Raw genomic sequence first — 16,030 nt, forward strand, 5'->3', positions numbered from 1 at the left:
TAGGTGTGTAGAATCGATCGGGATAACAAAATCCGTATACCGAGAGGGCTGGTAAAGTCAGGCACAGCTTTAATAGCAATGAGTGCTGCGGCCGAATGGGGCTCGGGGCGATTGGCCTGCGGGGGTCGAATGATAGACAGCCGTGTCAGCTGGGTGGATCAGTTGCTTTTGTTGTCAGAGCTCCACCCTACGTCATTGGGCTTCAAAGTCCGATCATCCTGCGAGAACGGATGGGCGCCAATATGAGGATCGAGATGGAGGTTTACAGCAAGCTAAGGAGATGAGGAATGGCGGTTCAAGAGAGCTTCCAGAGCGGAGATGATTGCGAGCTTGGAGCTGCTTATCGGGCACGTGATATCAGCCGAGGCTGACGCTCATAGATGCCTAATGTGGCTGGGATACCCAAGTCACAATCCTAGCAAGAAATCAAATAATTGATATGTAAGATTACGAAAGGCGACTTTGTTTTTTTTGGACCAAATTTTTTTTTCTAATGATTATGTTTCTCTCTAATACTGCGAAGAGAAGTATCATGTACAAACAACACAGGGGTCGGAAATGGGCCTGTAGAATCAGGGCACCCAAGATCCAATTACCCAGTGGGGGTATTATCAAATAAAACAAGACCGAGAAATGAATCATGAGAAAAGTACAAGAAAACAAGATATGCGTAGCTCGTACACACCGTCGTAGAAATAGATATTGCAAAAGCAGATGAAGGACAATGAAAGAAAAGCAAAACCCCGAGCTCTAAATGCATCCAGGTGTTGGCAAGGGTCATTGAGTCATCTGTGGAGGTCGTTACATCGTCTGTCCTGACAAAGAACAGTTCAGAGAAGAGCCCGAGGCGTATGGGCTGAGGATGGATAGGAAGAGGAAGAGGAAAGAAGAAGGTCAAAGGGACGAAGATCGGTGATCGACTCCAATTACCCAAATGCTGAATTAACAGCGAGGCCGAAATTTAAGAGAATGCAAGAGCAAAAGAAAGGAAGAGGGAGATACAGAGAATGGGAGAGGCGGAGACGATATCAGATCAGAGATCAGGTATATCAGAAGCTGACGTCGCCCTCATCACTCTCCATCACATTCTCATACCAATATTGATCGGAAGGGGTTTCTCGAACAGCGGGTTGGGAGCCTAAAGCTATGCCTTCGCCCTCGCCGCGTTCGATAAATTCATCATGTGTAACTTCTTTCATGATACGCTGGAAGTACATGCGCAATGTGCGAAGACCTCGAAGGTAACCACGATCAATATCGTTAGGATAGTGAGGAGGGCATGGTGTATCCGGTGCCAATTCGTCCTCTCCGGTGACACAATTGGCAAAGTCGACAATTTTCAGTTTCACATTTGTATTGTTGTGACCCTCGTCATGGGCTTGAGAGTGAGGCGCAGGTGTATCTGGTCCCGGTGTTTGTGGGGTGGACTCCCCATCATATAAGATCAACAAGCTGCTAGCGTAGAGCCGATATCGATCCAGGTTTCGGATCATGTTTTCTAACAGAGACAGCTTTTCCAGGATGACAGGTATTTTCTTGGCCACACTCGTATAGCTGACACCGTCATAAAGGAAACGAGTGAGAGCATCTTGGAATTCACGACCGGATTGTAGATCGCGTCCGAAATATTTATCTTCAAAGATGTACTCCTGCTTTTTGACATTCCATGCTTGCATCCCACACAAACGAACTCCGAGTTGTTGTGAGGTTGTTGATTGGCACTTGCGTCGTTGCGATTTCTTTTTCTTTTCATTTGCCTCGATACCGTATTGTCGAGTTCCCATTTTGAGATCTAGCACGCAGGGTTTATTCATGCCAGCTGTGAGATCTTCAAGGAGCAGAAAGAACTGGACTCGCTCGTCTTTTCTTAATTGCGCCTCTTTGGGGTTACTTGGTAGTTGGGCCACTGCTGTATCCTCTGGCTTAAGTTGGGAAGAGGCGAGGGAGAGGCTATGAGATGCAACAGAGTCTTCGGCTCGGGTGTCAAGTATGGCAGAACTGCTAGGAAGAGAGTGGGTAGAGTGTACTGGGACGGACTTGGTAGATGCGGGCATATCACCTTCCATGGTGAATATTTCATCTTCTCCATCTCCGCCGTATCCTTCGTCCTCGAAGAACATGAGCTCCCCTTTCTTCTCGGAGGTCATGCTTGCCTTACGTACCAAGCCTCCACCCGAATGTCTCCTTCGACCATGCTGTCCATGTTGGCCGCGGTTGAGGGAATTCGCACGATTGGGCAGCTCCTCAGTCTTAATCTTCTCTATACGGTCACGATTTTCGTCAAGGGCCGTTGATGCAGATGAGGAGAGTGTAGATGGCTCAGGGTTGGACCGCGCAATCTCCAGTGCAGGGGACCTCAGAGTTTCAACTTTGTCTAGTCCAGAAGGGCGTACAGCAGAGGTGTGATCCTCCGAAAGGTTTCCACGTTGGCGAGGAATGTCCGAGCTAGCTCTGGGCAAATGCAAATGGCCGCGAGGATGGCGGCGATGATGATGAATTGCAGGGGGACTAAAAACTTCCCGGAGGACCTGCTCCTGGAGCTTTCTGTTGACAGTTGTGGCGCCCCATATTTTGGTTTGCTTGCTCAAAGACGCTTTGGAATGCACGCTCGTATCCCCAAGTCCATCGGCAGAACGCGGCCTGCCTATCATCGATTCGTCTATTATCCGGGATCTTTGGCGAGAAAAAAGATCGGCCGGGATTATGTGTCGATTGTTCTCGAGTATAACCTTGGGAATCACGCCGGTGACTTGTGACTGGCTAACGATTCGTTGCGGCTCTGGTGCCTCGACCGTCTTGGGGTCCAATCCTGAATCACCATTAAGTTTATTTTCTTCAGAAGTCGCGCCGTTGCCATTCTCAGTATTGCCTCTGGGTCGCTTCGGAGTTTTGGAAAAGGTTACATTCAATACACCAATGTATCTGAGAAGGAAATAGATCAGCATTGGGCACATATTGAAGTGGAGCATATATGACGTGGCAACGAAGAACACAAAGTAGGGATATTTTTTTTTACTCAACGTGACAAGCATTAAAAAATCCATCCAATTTACTTACCTGGGTAGAAACATAAGCATGTCAGGGTGTCTTCTTTCGATACGTTCGTAAAACTCATTTTCACGGTTGTTGAGTTGTTTACAAACTGCACGTCGAGAGAACCGAAATACAGTCGTGTGGCCGCCGACCTGATGCCTGTAAGGCTTCAACTCAACAGCACCAAGAGGCTTGGTAGTCTTGCGACGAGCTGGCAAGCCTGGTCGCTGAATTGGAGTAGCAGTTGGCGTAACATCCGCCTCGTCCGTTAAACTGGAATCATCAGGAATGGATTGCACACTCTCATCTGCAGAGACTGCTTCAGATTCACATGTGGAGTCATAACTGAGCTCGGAAATAGGACCTAGAGGTTTCTCTGATGCGCCCGCTAGAGGAGATCTGAGATTTTGCAAATCGCCGTGAAGAATCTGATTTTCATTTTTAGATCGCAAGGATATATCCACATGACCAAGTTCTTGCTCGTCGGTGGGACTACGTTCTTGGGGTATCAACATCAATTCATGACCCTTCTCCGCGGACAACTGGACTGGCTGCACGCCATGTGGCTCTCCCGTTATAGACCTTGACTCATCGTCTCGATCTTCGAGCGCAACACGCTCGTGAGGGAAATATACGGCAGATTTAATTTGCTCGTTTTCCTCATCTTCAAACTGCGTCGAGTCTCGTCGCTCATCTTGTTCCACAGAGCTCAGCGATTCGCCAAAACGTTCAACGTGAGGCTCTTTCTGAAAATAATCACGACCGCGTTCTGAGTATTGCGCTGGGATGCTCTTGGAGAAGGATGAACCTTGGCCACCGCCGGGAGTGAGATGGAAGTTGCGAATTTCTTCGAGAAGTTGCCGTGGTAATGCTTTTGGGCGACGCTTGAAAGGCTCTTCCTCCTCGGGCTGGCGCTTTGGTTCAGGCAAAGGCTGAGGCACGAATGATGATCCATCACCAAGCGAGGGAAGAGAGATGCTCTTACGAATCAATCCATCTTCCGCTGGAGGGAAATTTGATACTTCGGTTTCGTAGTCCACGGCATGATCCCACGAATCCGTGGCTTCATCTTGTGGACGGTCCTCCCATCTTTTACGATCAGGAGAAGTGGTGTTTTCTTTGAACAAGCCTAGGTAATGACTAGACTTACGACTTCGCACGTTTGATGCTGGCTCCGCATTCGCAAGATTCGCCTCAATTGTATTATCCACTCGTCCCCGTCGACCCGGACTGGAGCTCCGTTCTAAAGCAATGGCTCGAGATGATTCTGCAAATGAGCTGTAAGAGACACCTTCTCTGCTTAGCGTCGGCCAACCATGCTCCGGGGTCAATGGCTTAGAGGAATGGGAGACATTGTCTAGCGCGGAGGGGAGCAAACTGCGTTCGGCCAATAAATCTTGTGGGCCACCTGTATTCGTACCTGTATCACCCTGGGGTGCAGCGAGCGGGAAGGGCACGGCAACCTCCTTTTCCCGAGTTTTCACCTGATCTGACGAGAATATAGACGAGCGCAGAGGAGAGAAGCGAGTAACATCGGAGTGGGAAAGGAGAGAAGAGGAGCGCAATGGAATATGTCTGCGGACGTCAACTTCCATGTGGGAAGGGCCGACGTGAGGATTGTGGGGAGAGACCTTGGAGATAGGGCTTGGAGACCCGTGCACATCATCAAGACCCGGTATAGAATTTACCTGGCTCTCATTCTCCGAGGCCTTTGGGGGCAATTGTGGGGTATTTGCGCCGCTATCAGTGGGGAGGTAATGAGTTGCAAAGATACTATCCCTTTCAGACAATTGAGGACTATAAAAGGGTTCAGGTTGGGGATATTTTTCCGGTGGGTTCGTTGGCGGCTTTTTTACAGGGAAAGTCGATGCAGGTTCAGTCCATTGACGGACGGTGGGGGATTCCGCGCGCGATGGGGAATAGGCCTGTTGAGCCCCCTGGAGCAAGTTTTGGTCCTGCCACGAGTGGTGACGTGGATTGGGCCGAGCATGCTCGGTCGCTGTCGAGCAATCATGTTGGGCAGGCGTGGCAGGTGTCACCAGGGGGTTAGGCAAGGTATCTTCGGGATCGGACGGCGGGTTTGACATGGAGAGGACATTGGTCAGGCCTGCACGGTCGGAATGGTCTGGAAGTGGCGATAACGATGGTTGGTTAATTGTGGGGGTGGAATGAATTTCGAGAGGGATTTAAAGGACGGGATGCCAATACGGGAAAAGGCGAAACAACGTTGATACTGGCGTCACGACGAACCCAAGGGAGTTTAGTGGAGAACATCAAGACCTTCGGGGAGTGGCTGGGTGGCAGAAAGGCAGAGGCTTGGGGGGGGGGAAGGAAACACTCTCTCTCTCTCAGTGAGGTGAGAGGGGGGTTGGGATTTTTTTTTGGTACAAGAGACGGGATAAAACTCACCACGTTGAGAAAACGAAAGATCTTACAGGTTCACGACCCCAAATCGGTCGGATATGCGGAATCCCAGCGAGCTCAGACACGCTTTTGCTTCTTTTGGGGGGAGGAGAAATAGATAAAGGATCGAAGAAGCTAAATGGCGTTTGGACCAGGATGTTGTTGCACTTGTGACGCCGATCGGCCGTCACCGCCTTCTTCAGTAGTGGAGTCCAACTCGATTGGGCTTGTTGTCTCCTCTTTAGGTGGAGACCAGATGGAAATTGTGTAAGAAAATAAGAAACAAGACAATGGGAAAAGAAAAGGAAGAAAGAAATTATGATCCAGAAATTATAGTGGGAAGGGAGGAAGATCCATGGACAAAGAAGAAGGGTGATATGGAGAATGAAGTCACCGGGGGAAAAAAAGATCACAATCATCCACTTTTCCTCTCTCTGCGTTTCTTCCCTTCAAATCTGCGACTCGGGTTTTACCCCGGACTGAACTAACGTAACTTGACTAAACTAATCGAACTAGTCAACTTCTTGGGTACTTTTTTTCTCTCCATCAATATATACATCACATCCACGAAGAGTTATATGTCTCCTACATCATCCTGGAAAAGACGGTGTGCGACTCCTCCACCAAGGTCGATCTGGGACAATGCAGCCTTATCTCCAATACTCAATCCCTCAACGACGGTGATTGGGGGAGTTCCGGGTCATGATCGGCAACACTTGGACTCTTTCCAGGAGTCATTATGCAACCATTGAATCTTGCATAAAGAGAATTTCCTTTATCCGACCGGGAAACATACCATTGAATGGGCCCTATCTTAGTCTAATATCACTATCTTTCGGGATTCTCCCTATTATAATGCGCCATACACACACGCCTCTCCCATCCACACCATCTATCGTTGATCATGGAATGTGAACTGTATGTTCTTTGTCCGGTCCAACCCTGCGGAAGCTCGCGGTGGCAGACAACCGGATCCTTGGTCCAACTCCCAAAGGTACATACGTCCAACTCTCCCCGAGCAACATTGTGGAGACAAGGGATGACAAGGTTTATCGGGTCGATCGTTCTCATTTTCTTCCCAGTTTCATGGGTTCCATTTCACTGCCAATCAACGCCTGCTAAACGTTGGCGTGCATCGCGCGCGCACAGTCATAGGTCTCACCTCCACCATCAAGGCCGGCCCGGCCCCTGGATCTTCACCCTTTATGATTGGCGACAGGATTGTTGGGCATTCTTGCCATAAAAACAACGGAATCGCTGAAGGGTCTCAGCATCATGTGGCCTGTCCCTGGTATCCTACAGGAAGAATCGCTAAAGTCAAATGCTTAGTTTCTGCGAGGGCTGCCCTTCTATATATATATGCCTCAATGTTGGGGGTCGAGTGCACGGACGCGCATCTACGTTACCATTATTACTAGTACAAAGACCGAGGGACGGGTCAAAATTAATTTCGAACTTTGGGGACGTTCCTTCATCCTTTTGGCCGCCGCTTTCCAGACTTGGCAGTTGTGATACAGGCATACGTCGGCGTTTGGGAAAGGTGCTATTGACTAGTAGAACTGTAGATTCAATTCCCAACGACCCCGCGGGCGGTTGGCAAACTAGCAAACCGCTTTGCCAATATCACTAAAGTGGCCAGATTCACTTGGCACAGATCCTATGGCATGAAGAAGCACACATAATGAACGCCCTTGTTGCATATCCCAGGCAGCCAGATTATTCCCGTCAAACTCCAAAGTTGCACGCAATGATTGCTGGGGTTTAGAAATAACCCGGTATCCATACATTGAGGAGTAGAAGTACAAGTGGCGCTAATATTAGATGTATTAATAGACATTGGGCAGTGATAAGTCCAGTAATCGATAGGCTCGGTATGTAGGCCACCTGTAAAACATTGACCACCTGCTTGGAAGTTCATCACGATGATAAAGCTGCCAGTCTGAATTACCTATCAACATGATGACTTCTACTAGTACTACTTGCTGACATACCTAGTAGTGATGAAACCTCGTATTTCGGTCCTTGGTTTGAGTATATCCATGGATATATACAATAACTGCGTACTAGTACCTTAGGCATGAATATTCAAGACAATAAAAGTCTTTGTAGTTCACTTTCAATTTACAAGTGTTATCATCTTGATGTCATGATATTCTCACATGGATTCCAAAATTGCCAGACTCAAATGATGAAAATCCATATGTATAGGTAGATACAAGCCTAGGAATATAATCCAGGGGTATTGAACACGTATTATGAGCTGAGAACCTAAACATAAACACTAGGAAGCAAGTAAGATCGGGCGAATAGTTGCGAAGTTTGACGAGTTCAAAGTGTTTTGGAAACCTTGGGCGCAGAGCCTCACCCGGAGGAAGGGGCTGTAATGTGATGGTGCGTGGCAAGAAGTCAAGCACACAGCCCAGCCAAGCCGACGTGCATGTATCCTTTAAGTTTCCCCTCGATAGCTCAGCCTCACCAGCTATATTGCTTCTTCTTGAATCGGGCAACCTTGGTAAGATAGCACGTAACAGTGAGATAACTAACCTCTGCTCCTCATTATCTCTTCATCGCCATAGAGAGGTAAACTAGGTGAAACAGACTCACTATGGCATCTACTCAGTACACTGCCTTATGTCGAGAGCTTTATGCAGAGTTCGTTGGCAAGTTTGAGCGCAGCCAAGAAGAAGCAAGTCGATTTGCCGCCAGAGGAACAGCACGAGAAGTCTTGAGTCGCAAAAAGTTGATCCGCATTTTTCGATGCCTCACATCACCAGACGTCAACAAATACAGACCGCCCCGAATGGACGCGGAGACTCTGGCTGATAAGTTGAGTGAAAAGATTCTTCACGATTTTCTTGCTGTTTTAATATTTTCCACAACTGAGATACATCCGGCTCAAACTTTCATGACGAAACTGCTCATCGAAGAGTCATTAGCAGCAGAAAGTTGCTCGCTTCCTTCAGCCCGACCATTTTTAATGAAGCTCTTCGAGGAGGATGTCACGCCTGATCGCTTCTTGGCCCAACAGGCCATATTTTGCCCTGTTACCATACTGAGAAGACGAGAGATTTTGGTGGAAAGCAAAGAGCAGCGTCTCCCTTATATAGACGAAAAGCAGGTGGGAAAAGGTGCCTCTGGAAAAGTTTATAGAGTGATAATTGCAAAGGGCCATGTTTGGGATCCCGACTCAGAGTATAAGTCATTGAACGCCGAACCGTTGGAAGTCGCACGAAAAGACTGCGTCATTGAAGAGGACCCTAAATCGAAGTCGACACAATCAGATCGTACAATCATGAAGCTCATTCTCTCACTCCCAAAGAAGTGCGACAATATTATCGAAAGTATTGGTGCTATACTTCTAGATTCCTCAACGTGGTGCCTTTTTATGCCCCTTGCTATCTGTGACCTGGGTGCTTATATGACCGAGTATCATAAGATGAGCCCCGGCACCACTATGGATAAAGTGGAGATTGTGAAAAATGCAAAAGGGTTGGTAGGTGGTCTGGTATTCCTTCATACTGAAATGAAAGCGAATGGAAACGATTTGGTGCTTTACCACATGGATCTCAAACCTGCCAATATTCTCATATTTCGAAGACAAAACCAGGATGCAGACCAGACCGAAGGCGAATATATCTGGAAAATCAGCGACTTCGGAATGTCGAAGGTTAAGGTGGTTAAGCGTGAACGAGAGAGCAAGAGTGAGACGAACGCACAGAACTTGTTTGCGCGATGGGCAAGGCATGAGCCTCAAAAATGGCCAGTATCAGCTACCAAAAACGAAAGACTTGAAGGTACGTATCTCGCACCGGAGTCCTTGAGCTATACCAAGAGCATGACCCAGGAAAGTGACGTATGGTCTCTTGGTTGCGTTATCAGTGTGGTATTCGCATATCTGGAGGAAGGTGGGGAAGGTGTCAAGGAATATGCGCGTGCCAGGAACAGGTATCCCAAGTCTGAAGGCTATGATCGCTTTTTTCTTCCCCAGAGGACCATGGTTCGCTCAAAGCCCCATCATCCATCGGTTTTGTTGTGGCACAAAAATTTGATTGACAAGGCATACTCACGCAATGTTTGCGAGGGAAATGCAGTGAAGTTTATGTTGAGATTTTTGGAGAGGGAAGTCCTCCAAGATCAAAAAATTAGATGTAACGCCAAAACTCTAGAGCAGACGTTAGAGGAGACATGTGAAAAATATGAACAGGTGGCTGTAAATACCCCAAAAGAGGGAGAAAAACTGAGGCAACTATTTGGGGGCATTGATCTTCGTCGGCATTTCAGCCGGACACATGAACCTAAATTCCCACATGAACTCAATCGACTAATCGTCGCTGGTACAGAATCATATAAAGGGTGTGATATATCGCCGGATGGTTCTGTCATTGCTTTTTGGACAGACAACAAGATCTTGGTTTACACGTCCCAATCTCTGAATGGCTCCGAAGTAACGCCGGTCGCGTCATGGGAGCTGAAGGGTGACATTCGAACCCGAATTTTGAAAAGTGTGTCTCTTACTGAGAGGTATCTGGTTGCCTCAACGTCAGGTAGTTTTCAGGTAATATGATCACAATTTCCGAATAAGTTAATGGAAGGATTGCTGATAAACCAAATCTTAGTATTACCTCTTTGATCTTCAAAGAATTAGCACATCGATCCTAGGGAGTTACAACTTGATTGATCACAGCCATCTGTCTGAGATCACAAATCTGGCCATATCTCCGAACAGCAAGACGATAGCGTTTATCTTACGAGGTAATATGGAAGATGACGAGGAATCGCGCTCTAGATTGCTTTATCGTGCCTCAGTCAAATCACCTAAACTCTGTGAAGAGCTGCGAAACATAGGTTTACCGATGACTGATATTGTTCAACTGTCATTCTCTACAGACGATGATTTCTACTATGTCGTGGAGCCCAGTGATACTGACGACCGTCGCAACTATTGCGTGTCCGTATTCCACATCTCGTTGGGGAACATGTCTCTGCAAGAATTGGTGTTTGAATCGCCTGTGAGTTTTTTGAATAGGCAAGGCTGCTTCTGTTTTCATTAATCCTAACCGAAGTCATAGGCTGTGGATCATAGCGTCATTGTGGATCTTTTTACTAGCTTCTCCCCTTTCTATCAGTATCCCAACGCCTGCGTACTAGTGACGAGCGAAAGAAAGCTCCATATTCAAAACTTTATCGAGAAACAGCAACCCAGCACAACGACACCTAGTTCCTGTCAATGTGACATAGGAAAATACAGAGTCTTGAGAATCATGACGAGCCGAAAAACGGGTCACATCTTCGCTATTGGACGACCTGTCGCAAGTCATAAAATGCTTCTTCTGAGCCTGAAGATATCAGGGAATCCACGTTCTTCAAATCATGACTATTTTGTTGATGTGCTAGAGCTAGCCTCTATTCCTGGGCTCTCATCTGGACACAAGTTCAAAGAAAGGCTGTGTGAAGACGAGAATGAAATAGTTATTCTTCTTTCCTGTCTCACAGCGCTTACACCCTTGACAGGGGATACACAACGTTCGATCTACCGAATCTCTATTTCTCCAAAAACATTGAAAGCCTTCGACTCTATATAAGATAAGATAGGCTTTTTGAAGACACTTTTCCCCTCATCATCCCTGATTCGTGATCTACTAGTAGCCCTTCTAACATCTATCCCTATAACAATGAACGAAAGAAGAAAGAAAAAAATAGAAAGGAAATAAGAGCGGCAAAAGAAAGCAAAATAAAGCAAAAAGAAGATAAACAAGTATGATGAATCATCCTTCTCTTATCAAGTCTATTCGCTCTCTTTTTCTTCGCCTGTCTGGCTTTGACACTGGCGAAGTACAATATTAAACTGCTGAAAGCTCAGTTTGATTTAGCTCTTCCCGTCTTCTCTTGTATTTCCTTCTCAACGCCTGTATACTCCAACCTTGAGGTATACCAATCCTTGGAACAAGACTAGAGAAGACTGCAAATTTTGACAGCCCTCTGCTATCAGTATTCAGTAACCAGGAGTAAGCTCCAAATGTTGCTCCAGTAAGTAAAACAGAGCATAGAACAAATATCCAAATTGTTGAGGTGACGGTTATGCTGTTACTCTTCTGATCCATGGCAATGAAGTTCATCCCAAAAAAGGTCTGCGCGAGGTGTCGAAGATTAGTTTCGAAATTCGTAAGCAATCAAGAAATGGACCACCAAATTACGTACTGCAAGGAATGAAGCTGGTAGATAAAAAAGCGTCAGAGTCGTAATAAATACGGCTGATTTGTTTAGTTGGAAAATGTGAGTGTTTTGTTCCTTGGCCACGACCTGATCACGAAATAGCACTGTATGGGTCAAAGCCTGAGTGACAGACAAGACCATCTTCTGAAGATACATTGCACTATGCAAATATGCAGCACATTGGCGTCGAACATTATTCAGTCCATCTAGTCCCTTAGTGCTAGTGTCGAAATCTGGATCCTGTTGCAACGCATCGCAGATCTCAGTAAGGACATCTTGCGCTGATCCTAGAATTGCAATGGTTTCATTGATTCGTTTCTCCAGGTTCATCATTGATTTTAGCTGGTCATGTCCTAAAAGTTCCAAGGGCTTATTGATAGACGTTATAATGACCTGACTGGAAATGTGTAGGATCTGCTGCTCTATATCTGCGATATATACCCTCCATAGCGGCATATAAGCAGAAAATAGTGTCCAATGTAACCATAAAGGGTCATTTGTCACCTCTAGCTGCTCAATTTTGAGCCGTTTCTCTGCCAGGCAGTGTCCCATGGAGCTTGGGGTCGGATTGAAAAGTACCCATGTGCTCTGACCCTTCCTCGTGTCCCGTTTATGATATACACCTGTTTGCCGAATGGACCATTTATTCTGTTCCGGTGAATGCTCGGGGTATTTAAAGGTGTATGATATTTCTGAGCGAATTCTTTAACTTAGAAATGTCTTGGTTCTCCATTCTTTGAGAGGAATCATACGTAGGCCAGATGGGAAACGAGATTGTGTGAATGGGGCACAAACACACTTCTCAATATCCCTCTTTCGATCATAGAAGTAGGATGGTAACTGTGTAAAAGTTTCATCCATGCCATGCTCGGTCGTAATCAAGTTGACCATTTCAATAGTCATTTGCAGCGGCCTCCATGAATTGCGTTGACAGACCGATCTATCATGTAGGAGGCGTGAACGATTAATTATGAGTTCAAATATTAGAGTTGTGTGGAGACATACATGAGACGTGACTTGTAATTTTCTGTTCTTGTAGCAATAAAATGTGCTTGCAAGTCTTCGTATTCGAATATTTTGTTGTGTCGATAGGCTTCCACCCCATCTTTTGGCGCATGGTCGTGGGGAATATCAATGATTTCCAAAGGCTGCTTCAAATTTTGGACGTGTCGTTTATCGAAAAGCAGCATTTTGGACAAAGGAAATTTTTTTAGAACATATAATTATGAAAAGGCTATAGACAAAGTTTTCCATTATATAGCGAAAGGCACGGCGGGGGCTCCGAGGCAAAACGTGATTTTTTATGTGCATTACTATGTGCACCCACCCATGCTTCTCAGCCACTATATACTATGGGGCCTGCCCTGCATAGCCATGTCACACAGGCTCCTAAAGGTCTGCACAGCCGAACTCAAGGCTCACCACTCCCGGGCGGAGCTAAGCATAGTTTCGTCAGTGTATCTCTATCTTGGCTTCCCATGGGTGTAAGGTTTTTCTTTGCTCACTCAAGCTCATCCTTCAAGTTAAGTATCGTCAATCAGCCACGAACCACCCACTAAGAACAGATAAAACGGAATGAAGATAATTACTAACCGGATCCACGAATCTCGGGGCAGTAAAACACCATTTGTCCTCAAACATCTCCTTGCAAGTCAGCCCTGCGCCCGCAGGCGGAGAATTATTTGGAAGACGTACTTCGATGTTAAAGTTTGTTTGCTCCGGAAATATATCCTCTAGAGCTCTCTGGAGGGCTACTTTCGCCATATATTTTGTATCGACATAATTGCTCACTTGTTTCTTTCCCTGCGTGTCTGGCATTTTGGCTCCCTTGGTTGTGAAATCGAAGCACTGGAGTGGCAAATAACATACTGGGCGGGGGACTCTATAAACCACCCTCAATCGAGCCTTTGAGATTAAGAGGAGAGATACGCCGCATCACGCGCTCATCTGAAGCAGTTCTCAATAGGCTAAATGGGAGCGGACGAGACGTGGCAATAACCCCGGGGGCATTGACCTCCGTCTATGCATGATAAAGGACATTCCAACCAATCCCATCGGCTAGCGGTGAATGTTTGCCTGCGAGTTAGGCAAGAGGGGGTGAATGCAACCCAGCCACGTTTACCCTGGTTGAAATTATCTCCGCATGAAGTATTATGGAGCCACATAAGCAAACCATCCTCCTGAGAAAGTAAATTGCTTTTTTCTAGGTTGAGTTGGGGCTGAGCAGATACGGTATGCGGCTGAGAGCCACCACTCCCTTATCAGGTGCTCTATCAGAGCATATGGCTGCGTAATACAAATTCATCTCTGGAGCACGTGTATCAACAAGCAAGCTCCCTGTCGTTGAAGATATGGAAGAAGACTTCGACTGGTTGCCAGATTGGCTACCACCAATTTGGAAAACCGCCAATACGAATACCGAAAATGTGAAGTTGAACGAAATCAACCCAGGGGCCTCTGTCAATCCCGAGCATCCGAGTGCATTGCAAATACTTCCACGAAGAACCGTAGAAATCAAACCACGAGGCAAAAAGACCGTGAACAGAAAACTGAAGGGCATTCACATATTCGTATGTTTAATTCCCCGGAACCATACATTTGAATTCTGTGATACTCGGATGATGATTGACTCAAAAGCTCCGGTTAGATGATTACCATCAACGCAACTCTCGGGACCGGTCTCTACTGGCGTGGTGGCCAGGTGCTCGAAGTTGGAGGTGCTTTAGCTGTTCCCCTGACGTTCTTTATTGTCGGGTGTCTTTCTTGGGCAGTTATGCAATGTATCAGTGAAATGCTGTGCATTTGGCCCGTTCCCGGTGCTTTGGGTGTTTTTGTTGGAGAGTTTGTGGATGAGGAACTGGGGATCGCTACAAGCATTGCACACTGGTAAGCTCACTAGCGATATGGCAAGACAGCGAAACTGATCATATACAAGGTTCACATACGCAATGTCATTCTCCACCTTAGTGCCCACGGCAGCAGGCGAGCTTGATTTCTGGCCGAAAATTACTACGAATAAAGCTGTACTGGGAGGAGTCATTTACTTTTTGATTCCCGTTGCTCTCTTATTCGTGAATCTATTCAAAGTAGAGGTAACATACGCCAATTTGGATGCCGCTATTCGCTGGAAAATTGAGCTGACAATCTCCCCAGACCTATGGAATGATTGAGGTTGTTTCAGGATCTATCAAAATGTTGTTTCTTGTGATAATAGCAGGGATTTTGATTGCGATAAACCGCGGGGGTAAGCTTCTAGCCACGCTATGGCATTGAAGTCTTTAGCTTACAGAGACAGCTGGCCCTGATAATACTGGACCTATCGGTATTAAGTGTAAGTCTTTTCAAGATGAAAGTTATAATGAAGGAAAATCAGCTGAAAATATAAAGATTGGTCTCCTCCAACGGCCTTTGACGAAGATGCTACGGGGAACTGGTTCATTGCCCTTCTGTCAGCTACGCATTATTTCTAAATGAACCACATTATGCTAATTATATGTTAGAATGTGCATCTCAATTGCAACCTTTGCTTATGTCGGCGTCGAAGTTGTGGCAGCATCTGCTCTCGAGGCTGAGATCAACGAAAAGCCATCAAAGCATGCCCCCTTTTCGCGGTTTAAAAGGCTACTTGTCATGGATAGTACAGTCAAGTTCTCAGCAATCTATATACCCGTGATAGCCACTGCCGGGTATACCATCAGTGGCCTCCTCGCAAGCCTCGACATGAAACGGAATAATTGTGGTTTGCCGAAGCCAACATGGCTGTCAATACCATACGATGCCCTATATAACTGTACGGGTGATGGCAGCAGATCTGTATTTGTTCTTATTGCTGCCGACTCACACATTCCGCATTTGGATGATGTCGTGAATTTCTTTCTTGTATTCACCTGCTTGACTGCCAACAGTACAAATCTTTATATCGCCTCCCGTGCGTTGTTTGGTTTAGCTAGTCGACTCGATGAAGAGTCCGCTGGGAGATGGCACTTGCGATTCTTCGCATGGTTTGGCACGACCAATAGCAATCGTGTTCCTGTTCGTGCGCTCGTATTCTCTGCATTGGCATTTGGCTGGATACCATTCCTGCAATTGATTCATGGAATTGATGCCCCCAGCGGCGTGAACCAGGCGAGTGGGACACTGATAATCAAAGAAAGGATTTGGTACCCAATGAGCTAACTTTAAAGCATGGATTCAGTTTATCGAGATTCTGGGTGAGATGGCCTCTGTCAGTACCTTGATTGTCTGGGCATGTGAATGTCTGGCATTCATTCGATTTTATAATTGGTTAGTACATACTAATTGATATGAAAAAAGTATTTCAAACCCATACTAGAAACCTTTATTGATATAAGTTCTCTTAATCTAGCATTCGTCGCCATCG

General features: G+C 46.3%; 4 protein-coding genes across 4 annotated transcripts; 2 read left to right on the plus strand and 2 right to left on the minus strand.

Annotated features, from left to right (window-relative positions):
- Positions 1 to 1,049: 1,049 nt before the first annotated feature.
- On the minus strand, positions 1,050 to 5,120 carry N7478_004975 (inositol polyphosphate kinase KCS1; the record flags this gene model as incomplete). The annotated part of the gene is made up of 2 exons (XM_056921189.1): positions 1,050 to 2,922; positions 3,058 to 5,120. The coding sequence occupies 2 exons, from the start codon at positions 5,118 to 5,120 to the stop codon at positions 1,050 to 1,052; spliced, it is 3,936 nt and encodes a 1,311-aa protein (XP_056779226.1).
- A 2,921-nt stretch (positions 5,121 to 8,041) lies between these two features.
- Positions 8,042 to 10,654, plus strand: N7478_004976 (uncharacterized protein; the record flags this gene model as incomplete). The annotated part of the gene is made up of 3 exons (XM_056921190.1): positions 8,042 to 9,938; positions 10,096 to 10,445; positions 10,544 to 10,654. 3 exons carry the CDS (start codon positions 8,042 to 8,044, stop codon positions 10,652 to 10,654), a joined length of 2,358 nt encoding a protein of 785 aa, XP_056779227.1.
- A 929-nt stretch (positions 10,655 to 11,583) lies between these two features.
- Positions 11,584 to 12,839, minus strand: N7478_004977 (uncharacterized protein; the record flags this gene model as incomplete). Its single annotated transcript, XM_056921191.1, has 3 exons — positions 11,584 to 12,341; positions 12,402 to 12,589; positions 12,655 to 12,839. The coding sequence occupies 3 exons, from the start codon at positions 12,837 to 12,839 to the stop codon at positions 11,584 to 11,586; spliced, it is 1,131 nt and encodes a 376-aa protein (XP_056779228.1).
- A 1,161-nt stretch (positions 12,840 to 14,000) lies between these two features.
- Positions 14,001 to 15,825, plus strand: N7478_004978 (proline-specific permease; the record flags this gene model as incomplete). Its single annotated transcript, XM_056921192.1, has 7 exons — positions 14,001 to 14,219; positions 14,297 to 14,535; positions 14,585 to 14,741; positions 14,803 to 14,893; positions 14,939 to 14,980; positions 15,037 to 15,097; positions 15,150 to 15,825. The coding sequence occupies 7 exons, from the start codon at positions 14,001 to 14,003 to the stop codon at positions 15,823 to 15,825; spliced, it is 1,485 nt and encodes a 494-aa protein (XP_056779229.1).
- Positions 15,826 to 16,030: the final 205 nt, after the last annotated feature.

This window comes from Penicillium angulare, assembly GCF_028827245.1.
Source record: "Penicillium angulare strain IBT 27051 chromosome Unknown utg000004l_segment0_segment0, whole genome shotgun sequence".
Taxonomy (NCBI): domain Eukaryota; kingdom Fungi; phylum Ascomycota; class Eurotiomycetes; order Eurotiales; family Aspergillaceae; genus Penicillium; species Penicillium angulare.